General features: G+C 41.8%; 1 protein-coding gene across 1 annotated transcript in view; it reads left to right on the top strand.

The window, feature by feature from the left end:
• The window catches only part of mta2 (metastasis associated 1 family, member 2), a 35,801-nt gene that overhangs the window by 4,261 nt on the left and 8,596 nt on the right, over positions 1–22,944 (top strand). The window contains exons 2-7 of the mRNA XM_031740914.2: positions 11,753–11,820; positions 15,111–15,204; positions 20,826–20,943; positions 21,827–21,890; positions 22,019–22,136; positions 22,243–22,345. Of these exons, the coding sequence (XP_031596774.1) occupies positions 11,753–11,820; positions 15,111–15,204; positions 20,826–20,943; positions 21,827–21,890; positions 22,019–22,136; positions 22,243–22,345 (565 nt within the window). The remainder of the gene's footprint in view (positions 1–11,752; positions 11,821–15,110; positions 15,205–20,825; positions 20,944–21,826; positions 21,891–22,018; positions 22,137–22,242; positions 22,346–22,944) is intronic.

The following is a 22,944-nucleotide window of genomic DNA, read 5'->3' as shown; positions in this document are numbered from 1 at the left end:
TTTTTGAGTATTTTATTTGTTCCTGAGTAAATCGGTTTGGCTGAGATTAAAGTTATAGTTTATACACGACTGAATAAACGTCAAGCAGACAACTGATTATCAGAAGTGTGAGATGTTCGAGAATATACTCCGGTGTCCCGTTATATTTTAGATAGCAAGGAGTTTATTAAACTTTACCGAAACAATCTGTAAATCTCATTAAATTTAATAAACTATCATCTTGTCTTTATTTTTAGTTAGCACATACCCTAAACACTTAAAACTGTAAGCTAATGTTATATAAGAGCAGATGCTGCTGGTGCAATAAGCTGTACGTTTTACGTCCAATGGATGCATGATCCGATTAGTCGACTAATCGCAAAAATAATCGGTGACTAGTCGACTATCAAAATAATCGTTTGTGGCAGCCCTATTCTGTCACTAGTTAGCTAACAGAAACTAATGTAAAGCCCCTTTACATTGGTATCTACTGGGATCGACTCACCACGACTCGACTGGTTTTCCAATATAATCCAGTATTACCTAATGTGTGTGTCGTCATAGCAATGCATCCAAGCGTTCCATAATATAATATGCAACGCGAACGCTACAAAAAAGGTGGACGTGGAGGCAAGAACACACCTGCTGCTCGGTCTGTGGCTTTTCGTCAAACTCGGGGATCACAGTGTTGTTTTTTGTAGCCATTTGCCTCGGTGCCGGGTTTCAAAAATGGTGGTTTTAATTTACGTGAATGACACGAGTGTGGCGAGAGTGACGCACTGACCAGTCAATCGGTGGCATGCAGTCGGACGATGTCACGTTTTAGTACCTGCTGGGATCGCTTGGAACCTTGGGTGAACAAGTACTCTGACCTTATGGAAAACCCTGAAAACCGTGCCAAGCCGTTCCAAAGTAGGTACTAATGGAAAAGGGGCTTTACTCTATTGGCAGCAACCAACCAACCCAGTAACAGCACACTCTGTACTGGGACTAGATGCTGCTAAACATGCTGTAAAAACTTTGACTTTAAATAGCCATTTCTTAAATCTTCATGGACAGTGAAATCTGTGCCAGTTTAGCTTAGTTTGTTTGTTTTTGTGTTTTTTAGAGTAAGGCTCCATGATGGTAGAAATTAGTCTTTATTCGTGTAGAGCTTCGTGTAAATTCACATGCGCACAAACACACAATCACAGTTTCAGCTGTTAGCATTTTGTTGCACTAATGAATTTTGCTGCCTGCAAGGTGATCACATACCACATGGATGTAGTGCAGCAGCCTGGGTTCGATTGTGATCTGCAGCCCTTTGGTGCTAACCTTCCCCCACTCTCCTGTCCAAACTTCACTGCTCTACTATGTAATAAAGGCAAAACTGCCCAAACATCTATTATTGCATATTTTCTTTTTTTACTTGAAGTGGTACCATCCTCACATACCTGATACAATGCAAAAGCGTGTCAGCAGTCAAAACCACCTTGAAAGGCTACTACATCCCAGCTCTGGACAGTAAAACACATTACTACCATTAAAACTGGCGGGGTTTCCTGTGGAACATTCGTTACATGGACAAAACAAAAGTTAAAACACTGCAGTTTAGTTGTCTGAGCCAGTGTCTGTTTAAAATACTGCCATCAACAGTTGTTGATGAGAGAAAATGTGACTGTGAAACTAAAAACGCATTTAATTTTATTTGCTGCTTGTGCTGAAATAAGTGAGGATCTTTGCTCTTCTAGTTCCCTTGTTTTGAAGTCAAAAGGTTCTTTGAATAGGGTTTTGGTTGGATGCCTGAAATAAAGTGTGTGTGCTTTAGAGGATACGCACACACACACACACACGCACATGCACACGCACACACAAGGCCAACTTCAAGCACAAGTCATCATCAAGTGTGGGATCTACATAGGAGATGCTCTGTCCCTACTGCTGTTCTGCATCGGCCTGAACCCCCTCAGTGAGATCATTGACCAGAGTGGCTACGGATACAGACTACGAAATGGCGCAATTGTCAGCCACCTCCTGTACATGGATGACATCAAGCTGTATGCCAAGAGTGAACGAGACATCGATTCACTGATCCACACCACCAGGATATACAGCAATGACATCGGAATGTCATTCGGATTGGAGAAGTGAGGTGGGATGATAACAAAGAGAGGGAAGGTAGTCAGAACTGAGGAAATCAAACTATAAGAAAGCAACATTGCAGACATAGAGCACAGCTACAGGTACCTGGGGACCCACAGGCAAATGGGAATCATGAAGAGGTCGCTAGGAAAGCTGCAACCACCAAATACCCCCAGAGGGTCAGGCAAGTCCTGAGGAGTCAGCTGAACGGTAAAAACAAGATCCGGGCTATCAACACCTACGCCCTGCCCGTGATCAGGTATCCTGCTGGGATAATAAGCTGGTCAGAGGAGGAGATAGAAGCCACTGATATCAAGATGAGGAAGCTCCTGACCAGCATGGAGGGTTTCACCCCAGGTCCAGCACCATGAGACTGTATGCTAAGCGGAAGGAAGGAGGCCGGGGACTAATGAGTGTCAGTACCACAGTCCAGGATGAGACAAGAAAACAGTGGTCCCTGTGGTAATCGTAGCACTCGGTGCAGTGACCCCCAAGTTAGGCAAGTGGCTCCAGCAGATCCCAGGAACAACATCTGAGATCTCTGTCCAGAAGAGCGCAGTCCTAGGAACAGCTAAGATACTGCGCAGGACCCTCAGACTCCCAGCCCTCTGGTAGAGGACCCAAGCTTGAAGGAGAGATGATGTGCAGTGAGGTTCACGGCTGGTGAGGCACTGCCTTCATCAGATTTAGAAATATATGAACCCAACAGAATCGATTATTCATCATTTGACAGCAAAGGCTGGCTCAATTCGTGGCACCGGCAGCTAGTATGGGCAACTTCCTGGTTCCTGCCTTCCACTTCAGTTGTCTGAGGCAGTTACCACTGCCCTGCCACGCAACTGCTGCTGTTATGGGCATTTGATGTTATTTTTATTTTATGAAACAGTTGTCAGTGTTGCTTCAGACTAGCTGGCAGTAGCATTTCATAAAATGATTTTATTTATTTATTTATTTTTTAAACATTCATTTAGTTTTCTTCCACCACTAGCAGCAGCTGTTGCTGCCACAAATTGAGCCAGTCCTCTCTCCCATTTGATCGGCAGCAGTTAATGGGTTATTTTCTCATATCAGCATTCTTTTCACATACAAACTGTACCTCATGTGACAAACAAAACAAAAAAGTTATTATGGTCATACCTTTCCTTATTAATGAAGTCTCTGCGCTGATCCTTCTGGACAAAAATGTTTGTTCCTTTTGTAGAAGTTCTCCTTGTCTTGTTTCGACTTTAAAAGTCCACCTCAATGGAGATCACTGCCAGGGAAGAACGGTCCTGTTCCGACTGTACGTCTTATTTCTTTTCAGCGCAGAGAATGACCAGCTGAAGCAACTTTGTTGCCTCAGGAACAGTCTGAATGAGATCCTTGTGGGCTAAAAAGTTGAGAAGCTGTCTAGGAGATTTACATTCATTTCTCACTGTTTGTGAGCTATACAGTCCGATGAGATCCACCTCAAGTCTCACAAATTCAAACAACTTGGCACATTTTGACAGGCTCTGTAGTTTCACCTTATCAAGATGTGACATTTCACCAAATTTTGCGCAATCGACCAAACCAAGGAAATGATCAAACCTGGGCTGTATTTGATCATTGTTGTCCAAAATGAAACGGAGCGCTTGCCTCTGTTCATCTCTGATCACCTGTCTGACTCTGTTTCCACTTCCTGTCAGGCCAAGTGCGCTGCATTTCTACTCAAATTGGTCATAGAAACTATCAAACGCCAGCCTCCTGCGCTCGAGAGCTGCAGCGGTGTCGTGCATGTGCGTGAGACAATATTCAGTGTCCAGCACCTTGTTTTGCATCACTTTGAAAAGCGCGTCAGTTCCATTGAAAACACACTGACATCCCGTGAGGAGAAAGTATGTCACTGCTTTTGACAGCCACTGATTGTATCCTGCTGCCATCATCAACGTGTCATTATTCCAGCGGTCAGGATTTTCCATAATAAAATGGAATAATGCATGCAGGTCATTTTGGTGCAAATTTATGGTCTGGATAAACGGCACTTGATCATCCACCAAGTGGGAGCACTTTGTGGACTTACTGAAAAGTCCCTCTGCTGGTTTAATAAAGTGCATGAGACTTGGGCACGCACTCTGCAACTGCACTAGGTTCAGCTTGTGTGCGTACCTGTGGGTAAACATGGCCTCAGGCACCTTCTCTTTAATTTTAGCCTGCATAGATTGAAAGTGTTTGATGCATCTGATTGGCGACAGAGAGACAGTGACACGCTCTCATTGCATTACAGGGAACAGTTTGTGAGCTGGGAACATCATCTCAAAGATAAGAGCAAGCCTCACCCCTGAGCATGTCCACTGCACGCTGTAAACTTTGTTAACTTGTTATTTTGGACTCACAGGTGGGCAGACTTGAGATTTACTAAAATAATCGTTGACTAATCAGAGAGCAATTGGCAGATTAGTCGACTACCAAAATAATCTTTAGTTGCAGTTCTGACTAACTGAGATAAGTAATAGGGGTGACACACTGTATCCCTGCAAGAGGGTCAGTGTGATGTTGTAAATGAGTTCATCGTGCTTTCACTTTGGACTTCACTTGAACCTTTTAAAGTCATGGCAAAAAGCTTTTAAACAATGCTGAACTTATTTTCCAGAATTTCAAACAAGTTTAGATGTTTCTGATGTTTTTGTTTTGTGTGGTTTTTTTGTTTGTTTGTTTGTTTTTCCCACAAATTGAGTTAAAAGACTCGGTGGTGTTAGCACGGTGGCTTCTACAGAGGGAGGCTGTGAGGGAATTATTATACATACCAGAAAACCAGTAAAGGGAAGTAAATATGGAAGTATCTTACTAAGGTTATTATAAAGTGTGTTCAAGTGTTACAATAGAACACAAACCAAATGGAAAATTAAATTATTTGGTCAGCTTTAAATGAGTAATGTAGACATTAATACAAATAGTACATTTTCAAAAGCTATGCCACACACGCACACAGGGCAGTGAGGTTCATATATGGAGCTGATGTGGTAGTGAAGTGGTAAACACCTGTTCTGTGTCGGCACACTCTGTGTAGCTGGGAAAGGGCTTGCTCAGAGAAAATCCTTGTAGCCAGGGGGTGGGCTGCAGTGTGCAGCATATGCTCTTCTGCTGCTCTGTCAGACTGGAAACAGCCAAACTCTATCCACACAGTGTCTTCAACAGAAGTTTTCATCAACATTTTCTGTTGTCATTTGGTCTTTGAGCTCACTCACACTGCTAACGTACTGGTGTAGCTGCAGTAGCCCAAACATTAGCGCTGCTGCTGTGCAGCGAACATCAGCCTCTTGTTTTGTTGGCCAGCCCTGAGCAAAATTTTAAAGTGTTTTGTGTATGCCTCTTTCAGCATTTACTTTAATGATTAATGAAGCATATCACTAAAAGTTGCATTATCTCTTTTTTTCTTGCTAAAAGAAATGTCGTTTTGCACAAAGCTTATTTTCTCCAGTAATCAATAGAAATTTTGCTGAGGCAACGGGGTAATGTTGACTTCCCAGTTGGCTTAAAAAACTCATTCTGGAGCCTTTTGAAGTATCCTGCACTGTAACATAGTTTAAACTCCTTGGTATGTAACGCAGAAACAAATGCATTTTATGATATGTACATCAGTTGCAATTTTGTTTGACATTTCCATCAAGTTCATATTTCTGAAACCACGTTTTGGTAAGAGCAAGCCGGTGCTGGTTCCTATATCACCAGTCCTCCTGAAGCACACAGTGTTCAGCTTGCATAAGATCATTATCTTCCCCAGAGATTAGTCAAAGGGCTTCCTCTTCCTTATTCACCCTCAAGCACCTGACAGACAGCACCACTCCAGCTGCAAATGTCCCCAGCATACACTCATGGCTGCCTCAACACACAGCACTTTGCTTTAGATCCATTTTCTGCCCACACGTTTACATATTACCCGAACACAGAACCAGCTCCTCTTTGAGTGCAGTGCTTTTGAGGTAAAATGGTACATTGAGCTGAGACTGAAATTAACTTTAAAGTCAAGCATATTTTACCTGGGTGGTCACTGCCTCAGTGTAAGAGCATCGTCTCCCCCCTGAACTGGGTGGTAGGAAGTGATGGACGGGTTTAGTATGAAAAAATAACCCCTGCTGACGTTTTGTCTCTAGATCTAGAATTCGTCATGTTGAGCACATGAGCGCTTATCCCCCTTTGCTGTCTGAGCCAGTGTTATGTAATTTGGTGATATTTTTTTTCTCGCTGTGAACAAGGAGGTGATGTCTCTCTTTTCGGGCTTCCCACCATTGAGCTAAGTAGAGCAAGAAATCCTCTCCCTGTCGTAGTCCTTTCTTCCCCGTCTCTGCTTGTGACGTTTCATCAGAAACCCACTGATATCCTCCCGGGGGTCTCTGTCCCTGCTTGTGGGAGGACCAGATGGAGCTTGACGAAAAGCAACACTGCTGTTAATAATCACATCAAAAGATACAGTGAAACACTGTGCCTGTCGTTAGTGGTATGATGAATGCTAAATGATTAAAAATCTGTTATTTGTAAAGCTCATGTTGCTCAGGTTGTGCTGCTATTCTGAGCCCATAGTCAATATTGCTTAATATGTAGTCAGTTTATTCCCCTGTTTTTGTAAATTGGTGCATAAACTCAACCTTGCAACAGTGTTATATTAAACAAAATGTCACCACTCAACGTCACTAAATTCTGTTTTCTTAGCCTTCTTAACTCAAGTGCAAAGTCCTAGAAACGGTGGCCGCCATAGGACAAACAACTCTCACCACCGTTCATCTGTAGTGAGTGTAGACTATCAGCCTGCTGTTTATCTAAGCTGTCAGTATTTGTCCTCGTCCGTTTACTCTGGTCAAGGCGGTAAAACAACTCTTGAAACTGTCTTTGAAGTGCATCTAACACAGTGGGACTCATACATTTAGCAAATAAACTCATACAATGACCCCAGGGTCAGACCGCCAGTGTTCAGAGAAACCCTGCAAAAATCAAAGAACTCCATCTGGGACTCTTCTGACCTCAGTTAGTAAATTAATATGAAAAGTTATGACAGAGATGGATGGAGCATCATTGATGAGGAATGCCATAACTATATTTCTCGGTCCATAGTTCTTTCCATGGTGGCAGATGAGTCTGTCCTGAAAAGAGGCTCATGCACATCTCAAATGGCTGAAGTCATCATGACAGAGAGAATATTCAGCATTGTTATCAGCAGCTGGGAACATCATCTCACTTTTCTTAGTGTTAGGGTGAGGAGTTCAGTCATTCAGTAGGGGCTAAGAGTCCAGTTGCTGCTTCTCCACAAAGAAAGGAGCGAGCTGTGGTGGTCACTAGAGCAGGGCGATATGACCAAAAATATTTATCACGATATACATTTGAAAATTTGCGATAACGATATAACTGACAATATAATTGACACTAGACAAAATACTTTACAACTCCACAACTTTATTAGTGCAAAAAACCCCATCAATGTATTTTCACTTAAACAAGCAGCTGTTTTTTATGTGCATTAAAGTTATATAAAAATGTAACAGTGCAAATTCCTTGCTGACAGTTTAACCAAAAAGGCATTTCCAGTGGAAATTGGCCGACATATCCTCAGCATAACCATGTATAATATCCACAAAACTTAAAAAGAGGTTATACACACACAATACGGTGATATTATGTTGAAGCACAGTACGTATCACTCCGCGAGGCTCCTGCCTACGATAGCCGTAATGCTCCGACAATCCATCAAGCGGTGCGGGTTCGTAGCTTAGCAAAGTCGTACTAAAACATTTGACAGATTTTCGAGCGCCGTGTACCACATAGAATCGTTTCGAGGTCAGTAAACACAACCAGAATTCATACATAAGGCACGCGGGATTATAAGGGGCACTGTCGATTTTCAGAAAAATCAAAGGATTGATTTTAAGTGTGCCGTATTTTCCACACAACACGGTGATAACGACGGCCCGCTAGCATGCTCTACCAAAAATAGTGCTTTGTTGTGTATCTGACGGACGAAAGCTAAACCAGTTCCACACCACTGAAGTTGCAGCATTTTTACAAACCAATTCTGGTTCATCCGTTTCATTCAACGATCCACTTTCGCTCTTCTCATTCTGCGTCGCCGCCATGTGCGTATGTAAACATAGGCACTGCGCATGCGCGTTTTACCCATATTCTATCGCAATATTTCATTTTCCTATTACACCGGTATTACCATGAATGGTATGATATGGCCCAGCCCTAGTGGTCACACACTTTTCAGTAACAGTTTATCAGTTTTTCAGATGTTGTTTATGATATTTTATTAGGACATTAAGATCTTTTGTAGTAACATGTTTTCATATCATATATAACATGTTTTGGTGGTTTGGTTTGTTTTGTTTTGTTTTTTTTAAAAATGTTTTTCTGTTTCGTTGTTCGGAGAATAATGTGTAATGTTCATAATGCACGGTGTGAGGTGACGCACATTTAAGCGGTGTGATTCATTACTGAAGAATGTGATTAATGGTTTCCAAAACTTTGCAAAGTTTTGGATATTAAACAGTTCTCAAATTTAACTTGATATCTGAGTGTTTCTTAGTGTTATAATAGTTGGTCTTTTTTTCCCTGCTTGTTTAGTCAATTAGGGAATTAGTTGGTAGCAACATCCCTAACATAAGACATTTTTATCAAAAAGTCATTTTAAATCCCTGAGGTATGGCAGTATTTCAAATGTGAATGTTTTGTTGACAGGACAGCCTGGTTGCCAAGTACCCTACTAACTACCATACCATAATGTTAATTACATGATGTTAACGTATGCATTTATATACCTTTCACCAAACACTTTAGCCTGTGGAGCATAAGTTATAGTCACAACAGCAGCAAAGACGGATGTCTCGTGAAAATGTAACGTGTATTTCAGGATCACAAAGCTCACAGTCTTTATTTAAGTCAGTGCAGACCTACTGTAGTATCCCCTTCTTCTTTAGCATGTAAAGATATTCACTGCCTATAGTTACTATGGTTAAAAAAAAAAAAAAAAAAAAAAAAAAAGGCAAGATCTTTATCTTGCATTCTGAGAATTTTGACATTAAACAGTATTGTATTTTATCAGTTATGGTGACATCCTACTTTCAGTTACTCCTCAATCGACTTGTGGAACAAGTTGTGTAATACATTATCTGTAGTGCAGTCGTGCCACTTCACTGGCACAGGCTTCTCTTGGTGTTTTAAGTGTTGATACTGGTTTTATTTTCTGCTGCAGAAGTTAATGTACTTGTTATCAGCCTGGTCATATAATCAAGACTCATCTGACTCTGCTGGTTTAAACTTCAGGGACCTAATGTTACTGACAGAGCTGCTTTCTCCTGACTTTGTTCGGTTTCCTTCTTGTCTGAACTGGGGTCAGTGATTTGCAATGTTAAGAGGATATATGGTTTGAATGTTGGTTACACTGCAAACTACTGGCTACTCCTGGCTGACCACTTGACCTTTTTAGATGGGGTTTCCAGATGCCTCTTAAACAGAGAGTGACAAACATCAGAGCCAGAGCCTGACCTAGTATTATAAAGCCAGCAGCTACAATCCTGCTTTATAAAACTTCAGCTGTATTTCAGTTGATCTGTTCCTGCCAGTGCCTCATTGATTTCACTGCTGTAGCCACCCAGCTGAAGTCTAAAATGAAGCGCTTACTGTAAGAAGGGTTACTTGTGGTTTGCATAATAGACTATGAAGAGCTTATGACTGAACTAGAAACACAGAGGCTTGACACTGTCACACGTTTCTGTGTGCAGCATGCTTGTGAAATATTTGAGCTGTGTTAGTCTAAAGTGTTTGGTTCCTCCAGTGAAACTGAAGATTTTAAGAAGTATTAATATTATTTGCTTCTAATAGGAAACAACATTATAATATCAGGACTTCGTCATTAAAATTGCTTCTCAATTACAAAATGTTGTTGGGTAAAATGTCAGTTTGTAGCTTCTTGTTTCTCAAAAAGCTGTGAGGATTTGCTGCTCAGTTTAACGGTCCCTTGCTCAACCAAGTGAGTTATATTGGCGCTCCTAAAATTCATTGTTAAACACTCAAGCTAATAATCAAGATTAGCACTGAGCGCATTTATTATGGAAAAAGGTCATTATTTGATCTTTAATGGCAGAATTTCAGAACTATACTGGAACCCGACAATTTTTGCATTGAATAGTGAAAGTCGTGATTCTTCACGTGATGGTTCACAAGCAAAGCAGCACATATTTCCTGAATCTTGAGTCACACGTGTTTTTACCGCTCCTTCGCCCCTTTAGGAAACTACCACCATGTCCTGTGTGTACTCACTTCAGTGGAGCAAGTCATTACCAAAATGTATTGTTAGAAGTTCTTTATTCTATTTCACAAGCCACATATCTTTACATGAAGTGTTATATGTACTTAAAGGCCTGCTTACGTCTACCAGTGACACCATTCATTACCACTAAATCTATTTCAATGCATCCACACAACTGTCAGTTGCATGAATTCAGAAGGCATCTGTGGCACTCACAAGTTTATTCAGTTGTGACTGTACTGGCAGGAGTTGCCCTGCTGTGTTAGGGGTGGGCAGCTAGATATCATAGGAGGACAGTTTGGGTGAGGTGAAGTCGAAGGTTTTGGAATTAGACTAGAGTTGTGTCATGCCCTTTGGCCCACAGTGATACCGCTATTTTTATGTAATATAAAAGTGACATTTGCAGTATTAATATAGCAATGCCAGCCAGCTGGTGCTGGCTCTTCCTCCTCCTCTTCCTCACACACTGCTGAGTTTGTCCTGGTGGATCATCAGGGGTGCAAAGCCTCACAGATGATGTGCAGCAGTGGGTCCCTCAGTCTGTCCTCACTCTGGACACTTGCAGTTGTCACACATGGAAATCAAATGTGTGATAAGCTGCAGGATTCAAACACAAGTGTAACTTATAAATACATGTTCATACTTTTATTCCACAATCAGAGAGAAAGAAACAGAGAGAGAGTGCAGGACAGACAGACAGGTGACAGTCTCAGGTGTATACACTGCTACAAAACAGCACAAGAGAAGGAGGATTTAGTGTTTGTGTTATTACGAGTGCTAAACAAGAAGAGTTCCAGATGGTCCAGTGGACACATGTGTGACTCCTGTGATTAAAGCATCTTTCTTTCAGCTTAATGAGTGAACCGTCAGCTCGTTCAAACACACGTTAAAGTCCGTTTGGCTCGACACCACCGTACAGAGGCAGCAATATAACATAGCTAACATTAACAGTGCAGTGAATCCTGCTTGTGCCGTCATATTCAGGACTGAAAACCAGGCTGCCTTCACAGCGTGTTGTGTTTGTGGATATATTACTGACTTTAATTATCCATAATATTGTCACATTCTCTGTAAGATTAAAGTCAACTGTTGAATGTATATTTTAAAGTAAAGGCTTTGCCATCAAGTAGAACCTGAAGTGCATGAAGTTCTAACATCACTAATGTCAGATAACTTTGCTGACATGTGGCCAACAGTAATGTTTTACTGTTCTTCAATATTAAAACATTTGTATCGCTGCATAAATATGTGACATAAAAGTCAGTCAGTACTTACTTTTAAAAGTTTACACTGCTGCAAAGTATATTTGTTATAGTTCTTTCCTTGATGAGTATAGGGACGTGGGTTGACATGTAATTCAATTGTAAGCTGATCTTTCTTTGCTCTTTGTTTCAGATTATGTGTACTTTGAGAACTCCTCCAGCAACCCTTACCTGATCCGGAGAATAGAAGAGCTCAATAAGGTACGTCGTTTTTTTCCACAGTTTTATGTTTCTCTCAAACAGCTCTCTAAATGTGCTGTACGTCCTAACTGTAGCCAACCTGTTTACCCTTTGTAATGCACCAAATTCTTCCTTTTCAAAGTGATTACTAGGACTAGGGGATGTTCTGGTGACTAATTTCATTTAAATGAGAGGGAAAAAATTAGACTAGTTGATTGCATTGTTAGTGTTGTGCTGAGCACCTGGAGGACTGCATCCTCCCAAGTGCTGATTGTTGAACACAGTGACTGAAGAGTTAAGTCCCCAGTATACCCACCACAATGGTCGCTTTGCTCACTGCCACAACCTCGTCTCACACTTATACCCGCCATTAAGGCACAGGAAGCTGTTGGAGTATTCTCATTGAAGACTAAAATGCAGACAGAAAGGCCCACGAACAAACAGCAGCTGAAAGACACTGCTGTAAAGGCCTGCCAGTGCATTAAAAAGGAGGAAAACCCAGCATGTGGTGATGTCCATGAGATCAAGACTTCAGGCTGTCGGTGCCGGCAAAGGGTTTTCAACCAAGTGTTAGAAATTAACATTTTATTTTCACTTATTTAATTTGTTCAATTACCGTTGAGGCACTGAAATGAAGGGATTAAAAAGGTCTTTAGTATTTTTGTTCAACCCACTTAATTAAAGCTGACAGTCTGCACTTCAACTGCATCCGAGTCGTTTCATTCAAAATTCATTGTGGTGATGTACAGAACCAAAATTAGAAAAAGTTGTCTGTCCATATATTTATGGACCTAACTGTGGGAGGAGAAGAAGTTAAAACCGGAAACCAAGACTTTAGTGTTTGTTTGTGTTGCAATATCATTAATATGGTGGTAAAAACTGACACAATCATTCACTCGTGTTCTCATCCTAACTGAGCGGTGCGCGGCTGGTTGACAGGCTACAAACATGTGTGACATGTGATGTCACATCAAAATCTGCTCGAAACACTGTCTGGTTGCCCACGCACCGGCTCCAAAGTTGAGGGAAGCACTGTGATTGGTTAGGAGAATATCTTAAGTTGATTAATGTTGCTAGATGTCTGTTACACCCCGGTCTAGAATTACTAGAATGCAGCGTAAGATTTATAAGGAAAATGACCCTGGCCTGGTCCCCAAAACCATACCCAGAAGCTTCATATTGTGCAAAAGTCTTGAGCCACCATTAATTTCTTTATTCTTTTTTTGCTTAAAAGTAAACTTTTCTTCTACATTGTAAAAATGGTTTTGTGTAATTGTTTGCCAGACTTTCTGAAGTCTGGCAAAGGTCTTTTCTTTGCAGTCTAAATTTCATACTTATACATTTTCCTAGGATGTTCAATAGAGACGTCTACAAACATCTGCAAATCTAGTAAGGGCTCTGTCATGGTTTGGGGCTACATTTCAACCAGTAGTGTTGGAGATCTTGTCAAAACTGACTTATGAACGTAGAAAAGTGACATCAGATTTCGAGCCATCATACAGTACCATCTGCAAAGCATCTGATTGGATACATTTTTCAGCATCACAATGATCCCAAACACTCTGTTACTTAGGGTTGTGTATCAATCATACTCCATCCATCATGGGGGGAGCGGCCTAAGCAGCGAGGCCCAGACCTTCCTCGCCCTAGCCACCTTCTACAGCTTATCCGGGGGGAAACCGAGGCGTTCCCAGGCCAGCCTAGAGATATAATCTTTCCAGGGTGCCCTGGGCCTCCTTCCAGTGGGACATGCGCACAACCCCTAGCCCACGAGGTGGCCAGGATGCATCCTAATTAGATGCCCGCACACCTCAACTGGCACCTTTTGATGTGGAGGAGTAACAACTCTACTCTGACCCCTATTAAATGACTGAACTTTTTAAATTTTGTCCTAAAACAACATAAAACCTGTTTAGGAAACCTAGATTTTTTTTTACTGTGAAGACCACAATCATATTTAACGAATCCATTTCATAATTTAAAATGCAAACATAAACTGTGAATTTCAACAACTTATGTACAAATTCTGAAAGCAAAGTTTTATATACAACTTTTTATAACTACTTACATAAACAATGCAAACTATTTAAAAATCAGCTGTCACAACAAGATGCAACACGGTGTATTTGTGCCACCCCCAAAAGTGCTTCCTCTCTAACACTAGCCAGAGGAGCGAATCACACAACAGGAGCTGTATACCTTCTCCTGTTTTCTACCTAGAGACGGCGTTACATTTGCAGCCTGCCTTTGGCTTTTTGGCCAGTATCTGACATACGGTGGTCACCTCATTGTTTTGACGCACAAAACCACAAAAAAAGACCTGAGTACACAGTAATCACACTACAATACAAAATGACTATATACTGCAAACTAAATTTTTTGATTGGTTGTCGTGTTGTATTTTTCTATATGGCAGACTCTCAAACACTGTGCATTTCACATCAATCATGTGTTTCAAAAAAAACAAAACAACCTGTCTCCAGCAAGTGTGTTTACATGCTTCCAAAAATTGCTACGCTTATTTCCACCTTGATATAGATTTTTTTTCACAGTACTGTAGACTTATTATGTTCTTGCATCAGGAGGAGCTGTGAAAACCAGTGTAACTCCAGTACTGGGTTTGCAAAAATGTTCCAAAAAGTAAAAAACTGAGCTGTGCAAAACATGTTTGACAACACTGAACAGTGTTTCTGACAGAGCACCACCACGCTGCAGAGCAGTTAGCAATGGTAGTGCTGGTTTTACCCTGTAAAGTCTGTCTGGTGGGATGCCTGCTACACATAAGCAGCTAATGTATAAAAAAGAGTGTTAACTGGAAATTTGGACAGTTTGAGGAGAACTGGGTCAGGGGATGTTCCACAGGTGTCCTTTCCTTATATGTAGCACCAATAAGGAAATCCAGCATAACCACCAGGGACACAACAGAGGCCACACACACACTTTGGTTTGTCAGTCCAAAGAAAACAAGCCAGTGATTTGTCTACTGTTGATAAACTGTATGCTTGTTTCCAACTCATCTCCCGACTTTCAGAACCAGCTGTTGGGTTATTTTTGTTGTTATTGTTATTGTTTTCTTTTCTCAGAGTATTTACTTTGAGTACAGTGTAATCACGACAGAGTTGTCCAGATCTATAGATAATAACTTAGAATCTGGTCATTATCAAGGCTAAATACGCCACCAGTGGCTTTAATCAAAGGAGGAGGAGGAAGGTACAAAATTTCAGTTTTTAGATGATTATGAGGAGGAGGAGGGAATTACTCTGGTGCATCGTTATGGTTCTAATTTGTAATTACTGACTCTTCACTTGCAGACAGCCAATGGAAATGTGGAGGCAAAAGTGGTGTGTCTGTTCAGGAGGCGAGACATCTCGGGCAACCTCAACACTCTAGCTGACAGCAACGCAAGTGAGTAGCAACCAGTGAGCCAGAGCTCCTCCCAGTGCTCATCTTCTCCAGTCTGAGAGCAGCTATGATGTGGCTCCACTCTTAATAATCTTCACACTATAACACCAAAGCACTACTTCAGCTCTTACATTGAGAAATGCAAGGGGGCAAGTTTTCATGAATGAAAAAATGGTGTTTCAGAATTTTTACTCTAATTACTTATTTATTAAATGTGTACACAGTGTAAAATTAATGTATGAAATGCATTTACATTTGTACTGAAATTAGTCCAAAAACTGCTGACAGCTACACGCTGGACTTAACTAGCTAGCGGGGCTTCCTTCACATAAACACACTCTGCACGTTCTCTTGAGTCAGTTTGGCATGGTTTGGCCCAAGCAGCTCCCGCAGTGTTCAGTGGGACTGAGGGTCAGAACTGCAGGCTGCCAATTCCATCCACTCTATTCCCAATTCTGGATGTGGTCTCTGATAAACCCCTCTCTTTGATGGCAAGTTATCATCTTGGAGTTCAGTCCCAGACTGTGGTGTAATGGGATTACCACAGTCTTGATATCTTAGATTGCCTCCAATCATAACAAGCCTTGTTTTTTTTTCCAGTGAGGGAGATGCTGCTCCACACCATCACATGCTTCTAACTCCACAAGCTAGGGGCCTGTGACCGCAGACACTGTAACTAATTCAGTTACTGCAATCATCCATAGAAATTTCACTATAACAGCTGATAAGCTAGAAGTGGCTGATGTTGAGAAATCCTTACAGTGGCTGGACTGAAAGGAAGCACAGAGGCACTAATCATGGCAGCACAGGAACAAGCTCTGAGCACAAGATCCATAGAAGCTGGGGTCTGTCACACCCGGCAAGACCCCAGGTGCAGGCTGTGCAAAGATGGTCTGAGACAATCCAGCACAAAACAGCAGGGTGCAAGATCCTATCAGGCAGGGCATACATGGAACGCCATAACCAGCCTGTTCCACCCTATGAGCCCAGTGTCTGTTCTGTGTGTCAGTAGAGCCAAGAGGGTAGAGGGTTGAAGCAGTGAGTTGTTAGTAATGGCGTGCACACTGCTGGAGACTGATCAGTCACTCATTAACCCCTCCCCAACAGCAGATCTACCTCCTTACTCCTCAGGCTGCAGTTCTGCAGACAAAGACACGCTCACACGGATGCATTGATAGTTCTCCCCCTCTGTATCTGTCAGCACACACACACACACACACACACGCTGTTTTGTTGTTTTTGGTTTCTGTTTGTTTGGGGTTTTTTTCCCACTGGTCATGTATGGGCACTTGTAACATTTGTCTATAATTTGTGCCATCAGTGTATCTGCTGGCAGCATTTATGTGTCCTCTTTAAAGGTATGCCTTCTCTTAAAAGGAGGCTGAGCAGTCTGTTTCCCATACATGGTGGATTTAGGAGATGTAGCACACGACCTGAACATCCCGAGCTGATCATTGTGAAATAGTTATGCCGGTCTTTATGGCATGCTCTTTTTTTGGCGGGGGGGAGAGAGGCCTTTTTACAGCTTTATTTGAAAGGGTACAGTGAAGAGTCACATGAAAGCAGAGGGAGTGAGAGTGGGGAAGACGAGCGGCAAAAGGCTACGGGTCTGCCGGCCGCTCTCAGCCATGCTGCATATGGATGCCTGCTCAACCCAGTGAGCTAAACCAGCTGTCCCTCTCACCCCCAGACCACAGACTGGTGTACCAGGCCACCGGGGTTGTTTGGTACCAGGCGGCAAGAGTTGAGACTCAGGTGTGAAATTCATGGTTTTCAGGATTTTATCGGTTTCTAGCATTATTTTTTTTTTAATTGGGTTTTTTTCCGCTAACTCCGTTTCCCTGGGTCTTTTCCCGTGTGTTATGGATACATCTTCTTTTTTTGGTACTGGTACTGTTTTTATTTTGTTGTATTTATCCGCAACACCTTAAAGGCCGGTCCGTGAAAATATTGTCGGACATAAACCGGTCCGTGGCGCAAAAAAGGTTGGGGACCGCTGAGCTAAACCGACTCCTGAGACATGCTCTTTTGATTTGAATTATGTAGTATTAAAAACTCATGTTTGGCATCTTAAATGTGATGAATTTACTTCGTATTGTGTCAGAAGGTGACTGACTAAACCACGGCCTGCTGTGTTAACTGTTCTAAGGACACATTACATGACGTTCAGAAAATGCAGTTAAACAGACTGATTTTTGCATGAATTAAGAGACAGCTTTTTATGAGATAATTTGCAGATTCCAAGCACCAAGTCACTGCTAATACTAAACTTTGTTCATTAGTAAGTAGTACATGATAAGAACAACGATGTATTCACCTAATTGCATTAGTCTTCGTCAGCAAAGCGTGCAAGTGTCACACACACACACATAGATTTGACCACAACATGTAATGTTACTGTAATATAATAAAGACTTCCCAACAAGTCTTGCACTGAACGTAATTACAGAGAAAATGAGTCATTGTTGAGAGCTTTTTAATGGCTGTTAGCTTCTACTGTGCTATGTTAGCTCTCTAGCTAGCCACCAGTGCACTGCAGCCATGATGTGTGAGGTAGTAAGAAGGTAGAACGGACCTGGATGATTGGCGGAAGAGGAAAAAATATTTTTAAGAGAAGACAATAAAAAAGTAATAAAATTAAGAATGAATTCTGGAACTCAGAGCTTCAGTCAGCATTGTAACAACAGCCTGACTTCAGTGATAATCAATGAGTGTGACTGAGCAGGTTTGTTGTGGGAAGGGAATTTTTTCCATGCCTCACAAAAAAGTGAATGCTTTTAGTTGGAAAAAAATTAGAACATGAATTCACTGTGGTGTATCACACCTGTGGATCATACTGTGTGTATTTGTAACGCATCAATATAGCTACCTGGATCAGTAATGTAAGAGCAAAATAGACCCATTATACACAAGTTTTGCCAATTCAAATCCAGCCTGTCCCCAGCCCTCGAACTCTCTCAGCCTGGGCCATGATAAGTCACACAGTCACAGTCTGTAAACAGAATATAATAGCCTTTTATTGTCACTGTACATATGCAACCATGTTGTGGGTGTTCCACACCAGCTGTGGATCGTATAAAAATATAAAGCGCTATATTCTTACTTGCTTTGATGGCCTCATGCAAAAGGCTAAAATGGCTACTGCAGGACTCTAACAAACACGTTGTTGTTTTGTCATTGAACATTAAACAGGCCACATTTACATACGCTCTGGTTAAAAGAGTGTTTAATAGGAAAAACGTTTTCAGGCCAGTCTTTGTTTTTGTTTTCTTTATTCATAAAATAGCTTAATTACCAAATGTATCCAGTTTTGCTGAGCAGGTGAAACTGCAACTAGCATTTGGAGTTCAAATACTTCTTGTTAGATGGCAGATACACTGTTCCTAATGTCACCACTTAACTGACTTATCAAGATTGTTTTACAGACAACTTTAAAAAGCCTGCTCGACACACTAATATGTGGTGCACTGAAGTATGGCAGAGGCACAAAGTGATCCATCATTGACCTTTGTGGGTAAAAGTAGTCCTGCTGTACTCTTTTTAGGTCTGGGTTGATTGGTTCTGGGCCTCTTAGTGCTGAAGAAGTGCACGATCTGTACTGCTGCTCATTAGGACCAAACCTTGTTTATGTGACTTGCTTTTTTCATTGCTGCTCCCTCCTCTTCCTCCTTCTTTATACACAAGTTCTTTATGCAGAACAAAAGGCCCTTGATCTGTCCACAGGGCCACAGCAACCAGTGAGTTAATTGTGATGCATCTGGAGTCTTTGTCAGATCGGGGACAGTGCGTTTCTAACAAAGTATGTGTTTTTCTCTAGAAATGTGCCCGTCGCTCCTTCTGTGTGTGCCGTGTCTTCTTTTGTGTGTGTATGTGGAGTTGGGGATACATGTTGTGGAGGGGGATGGGCGCTTTCGGTTTGGCACACAGGGTTTCCTACTTTGTCTGGCAGGGACTAGCCGGACCGGTGAAGGGGGGGGAGGGGGTTGAGAGGTTAACAGAAAAGGGGTGTGGCTTAAGGTACCATCCCTCTCTTTCTCTCCTGTGCCCTCACTGACAGGGTTTCCTGTGGCTCAGTGCAGGGGCGGGGTCCACAGAGATGGGAGTGAAGTAGTCCCACCCCTCCATCTTACAGCAAATCACTTGACCGCCTGAAATTGAGAATGCGCAATCTAGTGGCGAAACACACACACACACACGAGTGGGTTAGGTTTTTCACATCTCTGTCTGAAAAGTGTCTCATGGCTCTGCTAGTGTCAGATAATCACACTGCTTTACAGTAAGTCCATTAATAACATTTACAATACTAGCCAGTGTCAACCTGCATCTGTGCTGACTGCTGCTTTAGTTTCAATCATTGGAAAATCTACTTTTTTAATTCTTGATTTTTGTCATTTAAAAAATTAGTGTGCAATTTTTTTTCTTTGAATATATAATCTAAACCAATTTAAGCCAGCATCTTGAAGTCTTTGTTATTCAGTTACTGTGGTTGGACTGTTGCTCTGCACTTCATTCAGGTGTATTCGGGGGGGGGGTATTTGTATGAATGAGTGAATGAGGCATGTAGTAAAAAGTGCAACATAAGAACCAGTCCATCTACAATTGATGCATGTGCCGTTTCTCTCCATCTATGTAGGAGTTTAATATACACAGATTGCTTGTGACTGAAATAAACAGCTGCTGTTATCTGTTTGCTTTTATGTCACTGCCACCATCTTTGGACTGATTTGCCTATTTTCTAACAACCGTGGGTCTGCTAACTGTGGGGCTGGTTGAGGGGCTGGAGGAGAGACCAGTGCTGAAACTCTGTATTAGATGTTGTTTATGGTACTGCAGTTACTCACATGTTAATAGTAGTAACATTTTTCTGCCATTTGGACCGTTAAAGTTAACTTGAGGATTCACATTTCAAAACTATTAGGACTAAGAGTCTTTTTTTTAAACACTAACTTTTTCTGCATACAACAATAGAATTTTTGGAGTTTGGAGATGTTATTTGCAAGGTTTTAACTAACCTTAAGGTTTGAACATGAGTACAAATCTCACAGAAACTCATCTGAGTTATCAACTAGAAGCTATATAATCAACTTATTTTCAACATGAATACATGACACACATACACTTAAAAAGCCAAATGAGGATAGATGAGAAAATCGTAGCTTTGTGGAGGAGCTCTGAGAGAAGTTAATCTGCAAGTGTGACTGTGGTCAGATTCTCGGGCCTAGTGCTTCACTTTCCCTGCGTCCTTATCAGTTCTCCTACACAACTTTCCTTGACCTTATGATGTTTTCCATCAAGGTCAGGAAGAGTGAGTAGCAAAGGAGATGGGAGGTCATTTTTGGACATAACAAAGGTGTCTTCAGTCAGGATTTTGTAGCAAAGCATCTCCAGTGTTTGCTGCACTAAAACCAGTCTCTGCTGGAGGGTTTACTTGACTTGTCTTGTGATCTCAGTCACTGCATGAACTTTCACCCGTTTTTCTCTGCCTGCTGTGTCCGCATTCAACCGTTACAAGTTAGTATGTTATACCTGTAAACTTAGAGGGAGTGTTTAGATTCTGGTTCGCGTCTTCAGTTCCTAACAGTGAGCGGTGACTCGTGCTCATTCTGATTTCTTTCTTTGTCTAGGAGAGTTTGAGGAGGAGTCAAAGCAGCCACAACTGGCTGAACAGCAGAAACACCAGCTCAAACACAGAGAACTCTTCCTGTCTCGACAGTTCGAATCTCTACCTGCCACTCACATACGGTAAGTGACTACCAGCAGAGCCTTATCACAGACCTGCAGTTTAGTTACAGCTCTGACAACTGCCATGTGCATTTGGGACTGATGTGCTGAGAAATGGTCCTGGCTGCAACATTCTCACCTATTAAAGGGGTGATAAAATCTGTCCCTGCACAGCACCATATTCTTTCCTCTTTAGTCAATGAAGTCATAAACTTCATAGAATGAAAGCTAATTTCACAGACTGACTGTAAAATTCTGCCAAATATGACAATTAAATTTGCATTTAAACATTTGCCCATCAGTTCTAGCTTGTATTGTTACCTAGTTTGCTAAAGACTACAGTGATCGTAGAGAAAGATAGTTTGAGCGTGGTCATTGGTGTCAAGGACTCCAGAGTCAAGCTGTACTGTCTTACGTCAAAACAGACAGTTGAGCTATCAGCTTACTGTGACCCCTGAGGTGTTTCAGCCATGTGCTACCGAGAGGAGGCCCTGGAGTGGGCCCAGGACACCAAGATCACATCTCTTGGCTGGTTTGGGAACACCTCTGTGTCTCTGCTTAGACTTCTGCCCTGAAACCTTGATCCAGACAGGCGATGCATGGATCCGTGTTATTCATATGTTGCATAAGTCAAAAATGACTTGATTTCTAGCAGCAAAAAATAAATAAATTATGAGCAAGAAAGTTTTTGATTATGAGATGCGCAAATCATAATGACCACAAAAAAAAGGCTTGACACTACGGGTTTGTTTGTTGTTGTTTTTTTAAAAACCCCTTTTTTGGGGACTGAATGTGGCAGTGATGTCATCAAACCAGATTTTCCCTTTTCTTTTTTTTTTAACTTACTGAGAAGATGGATTTTTCACACTTTTGTCTTTGACATGCTCTCTGCTCCTCTCCTCAGGGGAAAATGTAACGTGACCCTTCTCAACGAAACAGATGTCTTAGCCGGGTACCTGGAGAAAGAGGTAAACATGCCATCTGTTTATTTGTCATTAGCACATTACTTTGATACCTGATTGTTCACTTAGATATTTCATATTCCAAAAAGAGCGGCTCTGTGAAGTGGCTCTAACCTTTGCTCTGTTCTGTCCAGGACTGTTTCTTCTACTCACTCGTATTCGACCCCGTCCAGAAGACCCTGCTAGCAGATCAAGGCGAGATTCGGGTGGGCTCCAAATACCAGGCAGAGATACCTGATAAGCTAGCTGAGGGTGAGCAGCAAGTGTATTCAAGTTGTTTTCATACATAAAGTGGATGTTATTTATTTTGAGGAGGTGTTGGTGTGTTAGTAGTTCAACCCATTTGTCCCCGTCTCAGGTGAATCAGACACCCGGGTCCAAGAGAAGCTGGAGACCAAGGTGTGGGATCCCAACAACCAGCTCAAAGATCCTCAGATCGACCAGTTCCTGGTGGTAGCGAGGTAACGCTCGCCTGCCATCTGTTACCCGACTACATGTCATTGCTAGAGCTTGTTTCCATGGCAACTTCTAAATTCACCAGTTTTTAGATCATGTTTAGCGCCATCTTGTGTCAGTACAGAGCGTGACATCATCAGTTTGGTTGCCTGGTTGTGGTCAATAGGCTTACATTATTATTAGGCCTCATTAGCAGACATTAGTTTATATTGGCTAGCTAGTAACAGAACCAACCGCCAGACTCAGGGGGAAACGAGGGGACTTCATGTTTGTGCTGTCGCTGGATGTAACAGTGAGTTTTATGTTAGAAACAGAGGATATACTGTCCACTTTCACTGTCTGTGTGATTCTTTGCTGATTTTTGCTCGTGTGGCTGGATTTACCGAGCGGTGCGATCCAATTGTGTTTGGGTAAGAAACACAGTTATGTTTCCTTACATTCTACTGAGTTAGTGGTTCTGTTATTAGTTAGCTAACATAATCTAATCTAAGTCTGTGAGCAACAAATAACCAACCTGGTGATGTCACACTGTAAACATGTTCTAAAAACTTAAACTTCAAGCACTGATTTCTTAAATCCAGCTATGCAGACAGTGTTACATCTA

This window comes from Oreochromis aureus, linkage group 3 (genome assembly GCF_013358895.1).
Source record: "Oreochromis aureus strain Israel breed Guangdong linkage group 3, ZZ_aureus, whole genome shotgun sequence".
NCBI classification, from domain to species: Eukaryota; Metazoa; Chordata; class Actinopteri; order Cichliformes; family Cichlidae; genus Oreochromis; species Oreochromis aureus.
Note: the sequence above shows the minus strand (reverse complement) of the source record. Positions and strands in the feature narration are given on the sequence as shown.